Below are 16,324 nucleotides of genomic sequence, written 5' to 3'. Positions count from 1 at the left end.
GCTGAAGTGTTTGCGTAACTCCGAGAGCTCAGCTAGGGAATGTTCAAAGAATGTTTGTGTTTGTACTTCTATCTGTATATGCCGGTTTAATGCAACTCCAGGGTTAGTTGTAGTTTCTCTTTGGCAGAAAACACTAGAAACTTATTTGTGTGATCTGCACAAGCCCCTGACTTTTAAATGTTTTCTCTCTGCCACTCACACGGTTGCTCTGTCTAATATTTTTATCTTTCTTTCTAGTGTTTTGTCCCTGCAAGGGCAGATGCTCTGCTGAGGCAGGACAGTGAGCTTATTGGCCGACTCCACTATAAAGAGGGTCATGACCTTTATCATTGGCGAATGGGATGGTTTGCTCTGGTGGGCTCAGAACTCTACTTCTGTTCTGGAGATGAAGATGAAGAGGAGGGAGTTCTTCAACTCAAACGCCTACAGGAACTTAGTGAGGACAAATATGCACACATACCAGTAGAATGAAAGATGTTAAAGAAACAGTTCATCCATGTTTTTCCAAACCCATATGACTTCTGTCGAATAGGCATGTTTTTGTTATCATGGCCTGTTTCTGGCACTGTTAATCTCTAAAATGACCAAAAAACCCACCATAGCAGTATAATGAAAGTGGTCCATGAAACATGTGCACTATATTAGTCTTTTGAATCTATTTGATCGCTCTGTTTGAGGAATAATGTTAGTTTATGATTATTTATATACTATTAAAATACTATTATAATATTTAAAATTTGCTTTTATTTTTCTATTTTCAGTTTTCATTTTAGTTTTAAGTTTCTAAGTAATTTTTTATGTGCTGTTGTCATTAGTTTTATTTAATGTTTCTATATAGCTTTTATTCAGTTTTAGTAATTTTAGTACTAGTTGATTTGGCAACTAACTGTGAAGTTTTTACATTTAATAGTTATATATATTTTTTTTATGTCAGCTTTATAGCAATTACTAAAACTTTTAGTTAACAGAAAAGAATGAAATTTAATTTATTCATTTAATTTCAGTTATTCACTGAACAACTTGTCTGTCCTTGCTTCTCTTGGCATTCTTGAGAGTTCATTATACAAGTTGCAATGTCCAAATCGCAAACAAATCGTTTTTGTGAGTCAGACAATCAATTGTTCCCGTTTACAAAACCAGTTTGAATGGTTTGTTCTGAAATGGGTCTGATTCGCTATTCAAGGTCAGTTTTGCTGATTCATTGATCTGATTGCAGCAGTTAACAGCTCACTGGAGAGGAAGATTAACAGTGGATAATGAATAACATTTCGTTCTGTTCATCAAACAAAGAGTTGTATGAACCACTTTTATGATACTCCTATTGTAAAATTCCATCCTTTTTTAAACTTGTAACTGGATCCAACACACTATTATTATTTTGTGTTCCACAGAAGAAAGAATGTCATACAGGTCTTTTTTTTTTTTTTGGGTGAACTAATCCTGAAATTGACCTCTGAATGTGTGTTTGTATGTGTGGTTCAATTCGTTCACACTTATTAGGTCCTCTTAATAGGCATTTTTACGATTATCTGTTTGAAAAGATTGTCCATATCTCATATTCTTTCAATAAATTGCATCAGTGCTGTTTGAGGTGAAGTGTCACAGTAATCGCTTGAGACACCTTGAGCCTCACGATCATTTTCTTGAAATCTCGTCTGAAAAATTAGCCCTAGTCTTCTGCGCCACCTCCTCTGTCTCCTGCTAGTATTTCCTCATTGCCATTCCCAGTGTGCTAATGTTTGACTCTTTTCCCACGTCTCTAAAAGACTCGTCTGGTCACACGTCTCGCCTGTCTCCAAGGGAGACCGCAGTTGCCGATGGCAATCGTGTTTGGGAGGGAGGTGGTTGACATGAGCTTGGCACCCATGGACCAGATTTGCAACATTTTCAATCAATTGCGCTAGAACGAGGCGAGAAAAATCAATGAATCTCTTTTTTCCCCTTAATCCGTTCAAGGCCAAAAAAGGATCAAATCCAGAAAGCCAACATACTCAGGGCAGGATTAAGAGGGTGATGCCTCAACAGTTTGCGAAGCCTTGAAATGTAGCGTGGCGCGGTAACGAAGCGTCTCCAGTGGTTTAAGATCTCTATAGCGACAGAACATATGGGCCTCAAAGGGCTGCAACTCTGTGAAATTAGATTAGGACACAGACATAGACAGACTAGCATTTCACTGTTTGCCCTAGCTCACCCTCTTTTACACACTTCTGCCACAAACAGAAGAGCAATGTCAAATGCCTCCTTTTAACAATGTAAAAGCTCTATGTAGAAATGGCATCTGAAAGTCATACATTATTTTGTCTACAAAGAGGCTTTTGAAAGAGATTCACTTTCAAAGCACCTCAAAATATTTTCTTTAGGCATCCTGAATGACACTGTGATAATGTCGGGTGGATTCAGGTTGATTTGGACACTTTTTCCTAGTCATGGCAAAAAGTGTCCCAATCAACCTGAATTCACCCAATTTGTGAACGACTTTGCTGTCCGTGGTCCTGAAACGTGACATGGAAGTGCATGCAAATCCTCCATTAGGATCTGATATTAGGATCTGTTGTTCTAAAGGGTGCCTCGTGTACAGTGGGGTCCAAAACTGTGAGACCATGTTACAAATCTGGGATGAAATTCATTTAAATAATTTAAATTTTGTTATTTTGAAAACAGAGACACATAATGGTAAAGAATAACTATTTCAGATTCTGCACATTTCTATTTCACCACTCACCAAACCAAACTCTTTATACAGACGGTCATATTGAAGCTCAAGATGCTCTTTGAATCATCTCAGATCATGCTGGAGACCTTTTTTTTTTTAAACAAACATGTTGAGTTCATGCAGCTCAAATGTTGCTGACGTTAATACCAAAAGAGAGAGAAAACAAATACTAAGACATTCTGAAAGTCTAATCAAGACTGTTTTCACTTGTGGTCTGAGACTTTAGGGGCACACTGTCCTTTGGGAACTTTAAGCATAATTACTTTGAAAATTGACTTCCCTTTCATCTGTCAACATCATCTAAACCCTCCTTAAATGGAAAGGAAGCTGACTCGCCACCTTTAATCTAAAGTCATTCCTCCTTTGCAAATGATTTCTATATACATGTAAACAAGAAAAAGAGAGTCAAGAGAGGTGTTATTGGAATCTCAATGATAGCCCCAGCACAACAACGCTGTTAGTTTAATTCAGTTTTTGTATTCCTTAATAAAAGTTAAGGCCGTTAATGTGTAAGGGAGGTTAAAAGGATGAAGCGAGTGCTTGTTTGTTTTTATCACACTGTGATAGTGAATGTTTGCCTCTTTTCAGTAATGGCTTTTAATAAAGCTTGTGTGTCCAATAGCACTCTTTTTCCTTTTTTTTTGTTTGTTTTTGAAATCATTTTCAATAACATTATTAAACAAAATTTGCCAACCTTGATAATAGCTAAAGTGCAACAATTAAAGTGCTTGTTTTTAGCACTTAAGTTATATGTTTTGGCTTATTTTGGTTGAGTATGGAGTCGCAAAATAATTGAGCAATTTTGTTCTCACTTGACCTGTTTTGTTTTGTTTTTGTTTTTATTACTCTGAAATAGGTTAATCTCAGAATTAATGCACAAGTGATTGAGTTTATAAATTCGATTAATTAATTAAACTTAATACAAAGATTGAAAGACGGTTTTGGTCATTGAATGTGATTTGAAATATTGGCCTGGTACTGGTCTGGAAAGAGAGAGACGAGAGGGAGTGTGGGGAAAATGACAGATGTGAGAAGGATTAGTTGAAGAATCAGTGACTCTGAATGTGTATGTACAACTGTGCATGTCTGATGGGTTCGGTGAGGCAGTTTTCTCATGTACGGCTGTAGAAATTAATGACCAGCAGCACTCAGCTTTCTGCTTCACTTACTCCAGCTGGAAAGTTTACAAAACACTAAAGCTCTCATCTCATCTCATCATGTTTCTCTTAATGCTTTTCATTTTAGTTTATCTGAGTGCTTTTTATCTTTATGCCAAGGTCATAGTGTTATGGACAACTTCAGCAATGGTTTTCCTGTATTTCTTCCTCAGCTGTGTCCACTCATATGGAGGGTGACGAGAAGATTCCGGTCTTACTCATGGTTGAGCGTGGAAGGTACAGTGAAGTGGACACCTTACTCAATATCAGCACAGTCTTTGATGTTGCATTATGAGGTTTTAGTCAACACACTATTAATATGTATGTATGTATTTATTTATTTTTGAAATAAATTCAGACATATTAAACTGATCTACATAGATTGACTGTAAATCTATTTATAATGTTACACACATTTCAATTTCAAATAAATGTAGTTCTTTTGAACTTTCTATTCATGAAAGAATCTTGAAATAAAATATGTCACGGTTTCCACAAGATATTAAGCAGCTCAACTGTTTTCAACATCGATGATGAGCACCAAATAATATTAGAATGATTTCTGAAAGATCATGTGACACTGAACACTGGAGTAATGGCTGCTGAAAATGCATCACATGAATAAATTACATTTTAAAAATATATTCAAATTAAAAACAGCAATTTTATATTGTTATACTATTTTAATATATTTCTGTTTTTAACTATAATTATGTTTATAAATAAATACAGCCTTGATGCAGCATAAGATAATTTTCAAAAACATAAAAATAAAAAAATTACTGACCCCAAACTTTTGAACGGTAATGTACAGTGAATGTCTGTGAAGGATATTTTTATTTGGATTTTTTTATTTATTATATTTTAATTTGGATTTGTTTTTGTTTTTTTTTAACACAGAACGGTGTACGTACATGGCATAACCAAGCAGGACTTTGCACTGTGGCACTCTTCCATTCAGTTGGCAGCTAGGACGGACGGTATGGCTCTCTGCAACCAGCAAATGAATAAAAATGATGTTCCTATAATCGTGGATAGCTGCATTGCTTTTGTCACCCAGCATGGTAAGTCGTTTATATTCCTATGAGATCTAATCCTTTGTATTTAATTTTCTAATTAAAAATAAATAATAAAAATTTGTATACTGTGTTATCTAAACCCCTACCACCCATCTAATGAGGTTCTCTATCTTTGATATTATGAATAAATATGTTTGCAACTGTTTATGATGATGTGGTGTTAATTATGTATTCAGTCTCATTGAGCTTAATTGGTTACAAATGGATCTTTACGGTGATTGGTCATGTGATCATTTTAAATGGGATTGAGTTTGAATAGTTGTATATGCCTTATGAAGGTCGTGAGACCGAAACATTGCTGATAAAATTTTGATATTCATTTGCAAGTATTGATAGTGTGCGGGAGTTCCTTTTTTTTTTTTTTTTTGGATTTTTGACTTTTTTTTTCACGCACCTATCACCTGCAGGTGTGCGATGGTGATTGCCAATATACTGTGATATCTCGCAAAGCTCTTACCTCTGATCATTCCCCTCAGGTTTGTGTTATGAGGGAATCTACCAGAAGAACGGTGACCCGGGGCGTGTGGCCCAGCTCCTGCAGGGGTTTACCATGGATGCTCGGGTTGTTAAGCTACGGGCTCAAGACCACCGGCTAGAGGATGTCACAGACACACTCAAGAGCTTCCTGTCTCATAGTGAAGATGCTTTATTGGCTAAAGAGCTGTACCCTTTTTGGATCTCTGCCCTTGGTAAGTGCTGCCAACCACTTAATCTGTTCCTGTGAATGAGCATTAATTTGTGTTTAATTATAGATAAAACTACTCTAAAATCCAATTGGCTGTTATAGAATGTGCATTCAGTCGTTCTTTAGCATTAACTTCGCTATTCTTCATGTACTTTACTGTAAGTACCGGTACCACAATGAGAGTTTCATGTAAACTACACTGATACTAGTTTTAGAATGCGGCCTACACAATAATTAATTCCATTTTTAGGAATCAACTTAGGAATCACTACTTAGGATTTTCTTCGTCATCAAATCTTTTCAGCTTGTGTATGTCGCACCAATGTTTACATACACTTGGATTTTTTTGTCTTTGTTTTTTGCTTCTCCAGAACAAAATATAGTGATTCTCCCATTGTGTCTGCTGGTAAAGTACAACAATAAATCTGTTCCATTGTGTAATTTTGCTCTTTGCATCGCTAAAAATACTGAAGTGGCAGCCAATGAACACGAGGATTCTCTGTAATTTCAACACAAAAAAAAAATTTAAGGTAGTGACCCGCATCATACATAATTAAACATTTATAACTATAGAAAATTACCTTGAGTGCAGTCGTCATCTCATGCGAGTGTACAACATTCAGATGATTGATCATAAAAACATTTTTTTCTTAATACTTCAATCAGCACCAAGCTACTGAATGCACCTTTAAGTGTTTTGTCTAATAGTTGTTGTTTTTTTGTTGTTGCATTTTTCAGGTTCTATCTTGCCATTTGTGTAAAATGCAAACCAAAATTTGTGTGGATGCACAGTATATTTCTACATTAAAGGGTTAGAGGTTAAAGGGTTCTGTTATTAATCATCATGTTGTTTCACATCCGTAAGACTTTCGTTTATATTTGGAACACAATTGAAGATATTTTAATGAAATCCGAGAGTTTTCTGTTCCTCCATAGAGATCCAACGCAACTACCACTTTTAAGATCCAGAAAGGTAGTAAAGACATCAGAGAAGTAATCCAATGGTTTAACCTCAATTTTATGAAGTGACGCGAGTGCTTTGTTTGCACAAAAAAAACAACAACGTAATTTACCACTTTATTTACAAAATAATGTTATCCAAAGCATTCACGCAACAATGTCAGCACTTGAGGTTGAACCGCTGGAGTCACATGGATTACTTTAATGATGTCCTTACTACCATTCTGGACCTTGAAAGATGTAGTTGCATTGGATCTCTATAGAGGGACAGAAACCTCTCGGATTTCATTAAAAATATCTTAATTTGTGTTCCGAAGATGAACGAAAGTCTTACGGATGTGGAACGACACAAGGACGATTGAACAGAATTAAAATTTTTGGGTGAACTAACGGCTTAATGAGTGTCTGTTGTCCGTGAATCCAGATGAACAGGACGAGAAGATCAGAGTGCAGAAATATTCATCCTACATTCAGAGTTTACCAAAGGTCAACAGGTCAACTCTTGGCGCCCTGCTGCAGCATTTGTACAGGTATTTTCTTCTTTTCGCAACAACAACAGTCTGCGATAACATCCTCTCAAGCCAGTAACATTTCCAGTTTGGTATTTTGTTGATGTTTGAAGTCTGGTTAAATAGCTCACAGTAAACATGGCCACTCCAAACCCTCACTGGGTATGTCAGATTGCTCGAAATATTCCTGTAATGACTGTAATTGTTTGAAGAAGGCTTAATTGGCCCTTTTGGCATATTTGGAGTGTAGCCTAACATTTCCCCCATGATGTACAATAATCGGTTTGTTGTCTTCAGGTCTGCACAGCATTTGCACCTGCCTGCTTTGTTTTTGTTGCTTATATATGCTTTCATTTAAATCCACTCACTTCCTGTCATAGCTTTAATAAAACTACCTTCGAGTTGTGCACACAATAACGCCATGCCAACAAAAGAGGGTTAATTCAGTGAATTCAGAAGTGTATATACAGTATGCATTTACTTGTATGGACGGTGTGTGTTTACTCATCTATGATTTATGTAGGTCTTTTTTCCACCAGTATTCAAATATTTATGCACATACATTACGTCTGTACAGGATCCAGAGGTGCTCGCGCATCAACCAGATGAGCACGCAGAAGCTGGCATGTGTTTTCTCCTCGTGCCTGTTTCAAACGGAGGGACACACGGCTCAGGAGACCCGCGTGGTGGAGGACCTCATCAACAATTACATCCAGCTCTTCTCTGTGAGTTAAACGTGTGTCCTCTCTCAGGATTCAGACCTAGTTGATCTCCGTCTATCGATTCCCGAGGGCCTGCTAAATGTGAGACTGCTCCAATATTTCACTTCCCTCATATTCACGGTATGAGAGCCAAAATACATTTTCACAGCGCTGTTCTTATGATTTCACAGGTGTGTGGTGTTAATTAATTATTTATACCGTTATAACCCTTTTGTTAGTACACGTGAGAGTTGATTTAGTTATTATGGTTCTGCTTCATTAGTAGTCTCTTACAGAAGAATCTGATCCTGATGCAAGAAATGGTATCTTGTCAGTTGTAATTATTGCTTATGGAAATACATGACTGATGAACAACAGGCCTGTCTGTGTCGAACCCCTCATTTGAAGAGGGCGATATCATACTGGCAAGCTGTGGCTGTTTACCCATTACAGAGTATATGACAAAATCCATGTGAAAAGCTTTTCCATTCAACACCACGAAATGCGCAGCTCTGGTATAAGTGTGTGAAGAAGGGGACGGCGTTCGTGTTGCTCTTGGACGCTTGCCTCTGTAATGGGATTTACAGTGCTGCGCTGTGCTAATTCCCCTCTCAGCACGCTCATACTTTCATAGTTCCCCTGGCTTCACACATACACACACTCGTACTTTTAGAGAGAAGGAAAGAAGGAGAGCGTGTGAAACGTGAAGTTTAGTGTGACAATCCAAATAGCCATAATCTAGAGAAAAATATGGGAAATTCCACTGAAGTAACATGTAGCAGAACATGACATGCAGGTGGAAATTCTGTTTACTATACACACGTTTTTGTCACAAATGAGCCATCTTCTTATTTTTTTTTTTTTTTTGGTCATTCTGCTAAGTAAATATCTAAATTTTATCAATCTTTTAATAAAATATAACTTTTTTCTCCACAGTCTTAATGTTCTGATCAATTATGAACATTTCCAACTAAATAAATAATGTTAAAATGCTATATTATTTTGTCTACATACACTACCGTTTAAAAAACTTTTTTTTTTTAAAGAAATCAATACAGATTTTCAGCAAGGATGAGTTAAATTGATCAAAAGTGTCTGTAAAGACTTTCTTTAAATGATCTATTTCAAATCAGTTGCGTTCTATTCATAAAATAATTCAGAAAAAATGTGGAATGGTTTCCACAACTATTAAGCACCACTAATGTTCTCAACATTGATAATAAGAAATGTTTCTTGAGCTGCAAATCAACATATTAAAATGATTTCTGAAGGATCATGTGACACTGAAGACTGGGAGTAATGATGCTGAAAATTCAACTTTGCCATTACAGGAATATATTACATTTTAAAATGTATTCACATAGAAAACAGTTGTTCTATTGTAATCATGTTTCAAAATATGACTATTTTTTACTGATCAAATAAATGCAGCCTTGATGCCGAATACGAGACTTTGGTAATGCTTTACTTAAAGCCTTTTTGTTAATAAGGTATTCTATAATGTACGTTATAATGCATTATATTTTCATAAATAATTAACCAATGTTAAAATGCATTTTAATATTCACAGATTCCTTAATGCTTTATATGTTCTAATGGTGTATTGTAACTGTGATTTACATTGCATGAAAAGGTGCATACAAGCCATAATTAAAGCATTACAAATACTTGCATAATGCATTACACATAGAGGCTTTAAGTAAAGTGTTACCAATACTTCTTTCAAAAACATAAAAAAATCTTACTGACCCCGAACTTTTGAACAGTAATTAAATAAAACATTTGATAAATGGAAATTTGCTTTGAGATGACATTTAACAGTGTTAGTATGTATGTATCTTTAAGTGAGCATTAGATGATGGCAAAGGTAAAAATAGGGTAAATGAACGTGTTCAATTAAATATCTACTTAAACGTTTAAGTTTTCTGATGTGCCATTTTAAACAAGTCATCTTACGGGACGCATTTTGAGTAGTTGAAATGCCCTGACTTTGCTGTTGGGGATGTGAGCAGGTCTGTTTACTGTGCACTGGGGCTTTAATCTCTGTTTATCTGTGTGGGTCCATTAAAACAGGTCAATGAAGAGCAGGTTAGGCAAATGGAGAAAGAAAACAGCTTTATCACAAGGTGGAAGGATACCACAGTAAGTCACCCCTTTTAACCTCTCTGTTAAATAGGTGCTGGTGTGAGAGATTTTTATAGAGCATGATGTTACAGTCCATAAATGTGTGTGTTTGGCTTTTAACCTGTTTGTGTTTGCATATATGTGTGTACGTTTTCACAGGTCACATAATCACTTTGACCTGTATTGGTATTGTTTTGAGCAAATTAGAGCGAACGGCAAGCTCGTTGGGCTTCCTAAACTTTCCGTCTCCTGCTTTATACCTTTCTGGCACCACAAGGAACAATTTGTTCAGATAAGCTGCAAACAAATTAATCTTCCTTTGTTTGCTGCTGTCCAAGTTTAAAAAGTTTCTGTGTATATGTTCAAGTTTGGGGCAAGGACAGTGTTTGGACTGACACATGGAGAATTCTTGAAGTAGGGATGGGCATTCGATTAAATTTTCTTAGTCGATCGTCGGGAGAATTAACGATCGACTATCGATTAATCGTTAATATTTTTATATTAGCCTAACATGTATTATTTATTTACCTTTTTATAAATAAAAAATCAAATGAAAATACAGCCTGTTTTTCCTCGATGAGATCTTTATCACAAGAAGATCAACTTGTGGCAGTTAAACTGGACGTTCGGTTAGGCCAAACTTGAAGATAGGCATATGCGCTGCGGTGCTCTAAAGCAGCGGAACCTGCAGCTGCGAGCCGGCGTTCTTAAACGGAGACCCTCGTTTGTTCCAAAATAATAAATAAGAAAAAAAAAGAATCTTAAAACTTCTTAAAGAATCTTAAAAATCCTATCGTTAAATAGGGCGATATAAAACCGAAATCGCGATAGACCTACTCAGATCCACGAACCTGTGTCGCGGTGTGGGAAGGAATCATGACACACCCCTTCCAACTCCCAATATCCTTCCCGTCCAGATCTACCACATCTTTAAATTAATATTTGAAGTCAACATTATAAAAAACGTAGACCTACACAAACCACAAAACTAGTTGAGGATAAATTATTTATAATTGGGCAATTCCAGCGTTATGGACGTGATATTTGCAGTCAAAACTTGAAATATAAATTCTCAGAAAATGCATTTAATATATTGAAACATCTGTTTATATATCATACTCCTTAATAAAGGAGTCCAGCCTAGGTTGGCTCTCCACAGAACATAACATATTCATTTTATTTTATTTTTCGTGTTCGCATATATGAGGAAAAAACAATGGACGTGACAGTTCCCTGAAAGACTGCTTTAAAACTTTCACAGACCTCAAACAGAAAGCACAAAGCCTTTCTTTAAAGTGAATTTCGTTTTGTATTAATTGTATCTTAATTTTAATCAATGTTTCATCAACAAATTATTACCTGGATTTAATAAATAAGTAAACATAGCATTCAATAGATAATCACGACACGGAGGCGCCGGCGCCTGAAGTGCAGCTCGTCTCATAAATGAACCTAAACTCAGCATACCCTCACAGACCTGAGAAATATATCTATTATCTACAGAACGCTTGAAATCTCTACTTTTAAACAGAACCATTCAAAACTAAAGAAAACCTATGTAATCCGAATGAAATGTGCATTTCTCTCCGGCGCGTTCACTACTGTGGAGATCGCGAGTCAGCATCTACATGCTCCGTGTCATGTGACTATACCTTTCCATGTGACGCGAGTCTGTTAGCGAACTCACATACAACCTCTGCACCAGTCTACTGATTTTTGTTGAGAAAGATAAGCATGTTGACATGATCTGGGGTCAGACGCGACCGCAACCTGTGACCGTCAGTCCAGCCGCCGAAAACACCTCTTATATACTGTCTATAGAAAACTCCCGCTCTGAGGGGACTGACGTTACCGCGATGCACAGTTACCTCTGCACTAACTTGGCCAGCCCGGGCCATGACCTCTTCATGACTCTTCTTTATAAACCAAAACGGAAACTCGCAGGTAACTTAGTATGGCGCAAAATGTTTAATTGCTGCCACACAGTGAAATTCACTACGCATCGCAACCTGCATTATGGCCTAGTTTAATCGATAACAAATTAACGTGATCGACGAAATTCTTAATGATCAGTAATCGATCGTCGATTAATCATGCCCATCCCTATCTTGAAGCGTTTGGAAATTCGGTAACACTTTACAAAAAGGTTTCATTAGTTAACTACATTAGTTAATATGAACTAATAATGAACTGCACTTCTACAGCATTTATTAATCTTAGTTCATGTTAATTTCAACATTTACTAATCCATTACAGTTTTGTTTGTTAACGTAAGCTAATGCACTATGTAACATGAACAATGAACGACTATATTTTTAACTGATAGTAACAAAGTTTAACAAATGCAGTAATAAATGTGTTGCTCATTGTTAGTTTTTGTTTGTTAATAGATTAACTAATGTTAACAAATTAAACCATATTTTTGTTTTGAATAGATTTTGTAATGTATTTTCCACAAATTTAATAGATCTGGACAGAACATGAATGTCATGTTATTGGCCCATTTATGTATGAAAAACTCTTCAAGCATTTAAGCAAAAGCCTTTAGACCAGTGTTTCTCAAACTTTTTGACTCAGTGGCCACCCATTGTCCAACACATTATTCTAATACACATTTAATACACATTATCCCTTCATATTGGCTAATATATTTTCTCTAGTATTTACAGATAATATTTTTTTTTAAGATTCAAGGTTCTGATTCTGTATTTTCTCCAATAACAACTATAGTTATTGAGGAGGAAAAAATAAATAAATGCAGTTTTGGGCATATTAATTAAGTTATCTTTTTATTTTTAATTAAATAATTTTGCTTAGGCCCCAGTGGGTTCGGGCCCCCTGGTTGGGAACCACTTCTTTAAATCAAATGGTCTGTGAGAAACATGTATTCGGCTAGTTGTGTCCAAACATTTGACTGGTACTACACTATTTTGGGTGCAAAAATAACCATGTTTTGCTTTATGAAACAGAATTTCTGAATACGAGTGTTTATACACTGTTCTTATAGAATGTTACAGTAGCATATGTGGCATTTACGCTACATTTAAATACATTTTGCCAAAGTAGTTTAGAAAGGAAGCTTTAATCTCTGGTTTACATGAGCTAAGATGTTTGCCAGCTTTTGTTGTGTAATGCGGCTAAATGATGTGTGGGACTCCAGCTGTGTGTCATTTAGTCAGACACACACAGACGCTGGTCTGAACTGAATGGGCTGTTGATTGCTTTTGTGTTATATCCATAAAGACTGCTGTATACTGTTTCTTAGAAAAGCTGTGTTCAATCTTTCTTTCTTTCTTTCTTTCTTTTTCTTTCTTTTTCTTTCTTTTTCTTTCTTTTTCTTTCTTTCTTTCTTTCTTTCTTTCTTTCTTTCTTTCTTTCTTTCTTTCTTTCTTTCTTTCTTTCTTTCTTTCTTTCTTTCTTTCTTTCTTTCTTTCTTTCTGTACATTTATATGAATTAAAGAGTTAGTTCATCCAAAAATTAAAATTAGCCCATGATTTACTCACCCTTAAGCCATCCTAGGTGTATATGAGTCATGACATTCTTTCAGACGAATACAATCAGAGTTATATTACAAAATGCCCTGGCACTTCCAAGCTTTATAATGGCAGTGAATTGCTGTTTCTGTTTTGTCCATAAAAGTGCATCTATCCATCATGAACGAACTCCACACGGCTCCGTGGGTTTAATAAAGGCCTTCTGAAGTGAAGCGATGCATTTTTGTAAGAAAAATATCCATATTTAAAACTTTATAAAGTAAAATAATGTTTTGCACGCAAGTCTAAAGCGCAACTTATGCGACGTACTGCTGATATTAACGCTACGCCATGACGCACTACGCTACTTCCGATGTCACAAGTTTGGGCGCAAGTAGACTTGGCCGTTTGGCGGGAAGCTTTATAACGTGTTAAATATGAATATTTTTCTTACACAAACTCATCGCTTCACTTCAGAAGGCCTTTATTAACCCACCGGAGCCATGTGGAGCACTTTCATGATGGATAGATGCACTTTTATAGACTTCAAAAGAGAAACCGCAATTCACTGCCATTATAAAGCTTGACTGAGTAAATCATGGGCTAATTTTAATTTTTAGGTGAACTATCTCTTTAAGTATGTATTTAAATCTTAAGTGTTGTGTGTATCTGTGTTTGCAGTTCTCTCCTGCTGGTGACTTGATATTTGAAGTCTACTTGGAAAAAAAGGAGCCAGAGAAGTGCTGTTTAATCAAGGTTTGTTTCCCTCTCTCGCTCTCTCTGGTGTGTGTGTGTGTGTGTGTGACTGTCTGGCTGTCTGTGTGTCTGAACCTAGAGGGTATTCTGCCACAGACTAAATCAAACTGCAGTTAATCAAAGGCATGTTTGATTTAATTGTGAGAGTAATTGTGTTTTATCAGTATTCAAGATAAACCTCAGTTAATAGAGGTTGTTTCAGAGTGTTTTTTTCCCTCTTGACACTTCTTTGATATCTTTTTTCCAATTTTCCTTTCAGTTTTCCTCCGGCAAAAGTAGATAAATCCTTTTGAACAAGGAAATGAAGTCTTGAACATTAAAAAAACACTGACAACAGATTGATACTGATGTCTGTCTCTATAAGGTGTCTCCCAGTATGAGGTCAGACGAGCTTGCCGTCTGCACTCTGGAGATGAAGGGGAAGGAGGTCAAAGCTCAAGATCTCTGGACCACTTTTGAGGTCATTGAGAATGGAGAGATGGGTAGGGTTACAATGCTGTTAAATCTTACAAATACACTCGAAACAATTGAAATCAAAACGTAAATTTAACTTATGAATGAATTATTTTTTTGAGCATATTATTAGAGCATTTGACGATGTTCCTCCTAAAGCCCACGCACGCATTAAAATGCGAATGCGAAAAGTGAATGAGCATGATTAGTACTATTATTATTTCATGGTGGTTATTATGAGAAACTATTAACAGATTGTGATGGCATTGGTGGGAGGGGGAGACAGGTGGTGCAAGAGTGATTTTTGCCAATAGCGAGCATTGTGTTTTCCTTTTTACAAATTACAACTTGATAATGGATCTATTTTGCACTTGAGTGTGTTTTCTAATCATAGTCAGATTGGCTGGCGATAATTACAAATTTGCACTATATAATTATGCTTGTGTGGAGGACAAACCCAAAGCAAAAACAGTTTGTTAGAGGCTGGTGATGATGAGGAGGATTTTTTTTTTCTCTCTCCACGTTATCTGTATGTGTTATTTTTGTATTTTCAAGTGAAGTGATGTAAGAATATACAGTCCTACAGATACATTTTTGAGATTCTAAAGAGTCTTTTAAAAGTTTTTAAACCTTTTTGGCCAGAAAACATACTCTACACATGTACACAAATGCCCATCCACTGCATTTCAACATGCGTTGTATTGTGTGTGCTTGTATGAATTGTGCCCTGACACTTTTTTTGAGCACAATGATGTGTGAAATCGAGCTTGCGCAGCTAGAAGCGTTTGTTCATATTTTGCATAGCGTATTTTCCTGGCCTTTCTATTTCGTGGAGTCGCAGTCAATTATGAAACAAGTCAGATGGAGATTTGCATTCACTTATCCTACCTATCATTTCTCTCTGTGCTCAGAGCGGCCCTTACACTACAAAGAGAGCATTCTGGAGCAGGTATTGGAGTGGAGCTCTCTGGAGGATCCCAGCTCAGCCTTCCTGCTCATTAAGAAATATTCTGGTTCTAAAATGACAGATTCCAACTCAGGTACCAACAATGATTTTCCTAATGCACCCCTAGCACATCGCTCCAAACTATGATTAACAAATGAAACCACTATATGGATCTATTACATTCACAGTCATTGTTTAATTGGAGCCACATTCAAAGATCAGCTTCTGGTTATGCTTAGAACAGTGCTTGATTTTTATTACCGGTATATATCATATTTGTCCAGCCTTGACAATATTCAGCATGTCTCAGTATATATTCTATTCACTAAAATGAACACAAGGAAGAATGATATTGTGTATTCAATATTTTTCATGTTTATGCATCAATAAAACAGTACAGTTTACATATTTTTTGTAAAATACTAAAATTAGCATTTGCAGAGGATCAAAACGTTGAATTAGAGTTTAAAATATTTTACGACTGATTCCTGGAAATTAATCAGAATAGACAACAATAAGCAACGCTATTAAAACTGGAAACATCTGTCTTATGTTTATTTTTATAATGAAACATCCCACATGGAGACTCCCGTGAACATTTTCCAGTGATGACACTAATAAATCACTGAATTCAGGGTTTAAAATGGATTAACTGGCCATCAAAATCATTGTGAATAGATAAATCGCCCAGTCTTAGTTACTACCAGTCATAAAGTTTTCTGATACTGGCCTAATTGCATAACTTTTTACAGTCTCAGTACCAATTT

At 36.1% G+C, this 16,324-nt stretch overlaps 1 protein-coding gene across 2 annotated transcripts in view; it reads left to right on the top strand.

Annotated features, from left to right (window-relative positions):
- Positions 1–16,324, top strand: part of arap2 (ArfGAP with RhoGAP domain, ankyrin repeat and PH domain 2) — a 97,344-nt gene that overhangs the window by 69,937 nt on the left and 11,083 nt on the right. For both annotated transcript variants that reach the window (XM_079604738.1, XM_079604739.1), the window contains exons 18-27: positions 238–436; positions 4,044–4,107; positions 4,771–4,934; positions 5,426–5,638; positions 7,019–7,124; positions 7,681–7,828; positions 9,878–9,946; positions 14,084–14,158; positions 14,523–14,640; positions 15,523–15,651. In XM_079604738.1, the coding sequence (XP_079460864.1) occupies positions 238–436; positions 4,044–4,107; positions 4,771–4,934; positions 5,426–5,638; positions 7,019–7,124; positions 7,681–7,828; positions 9,878–9,946; positions 14,084–14,158; positions 14,523–14,640; positions 15,523–15,651 (1,285 nt within the window). The remainder of the gene's footprint in view (positions 1–237; positions 437–4,043; positions 4,108–4,770; positions 4,935–5,425; positions 5,639–7,018; positions 7,125–7,680; positions 7,829–9,877; positions 9,947–14,083; positions 14,159–14,522; positions 14,641–15,522; positions 15,652–16,324) is intronic.

This window comes from Phoxinus phoxinus (assembly GCF_949152265.1).
Source record: "Phoxinus phoxinus genome assembly, chromosome: 2".
NCBI lineage: Eukaryota > Metazoa > Chordata > Actinopteri > Cypriniformes > Leuciscidae > Phoxinus > Phoxinus phoxinus.
Note: the sequence above shows the minus strand (reverse complement) of the source record. Positions and strands in the feature narration are given on the sequence as shown.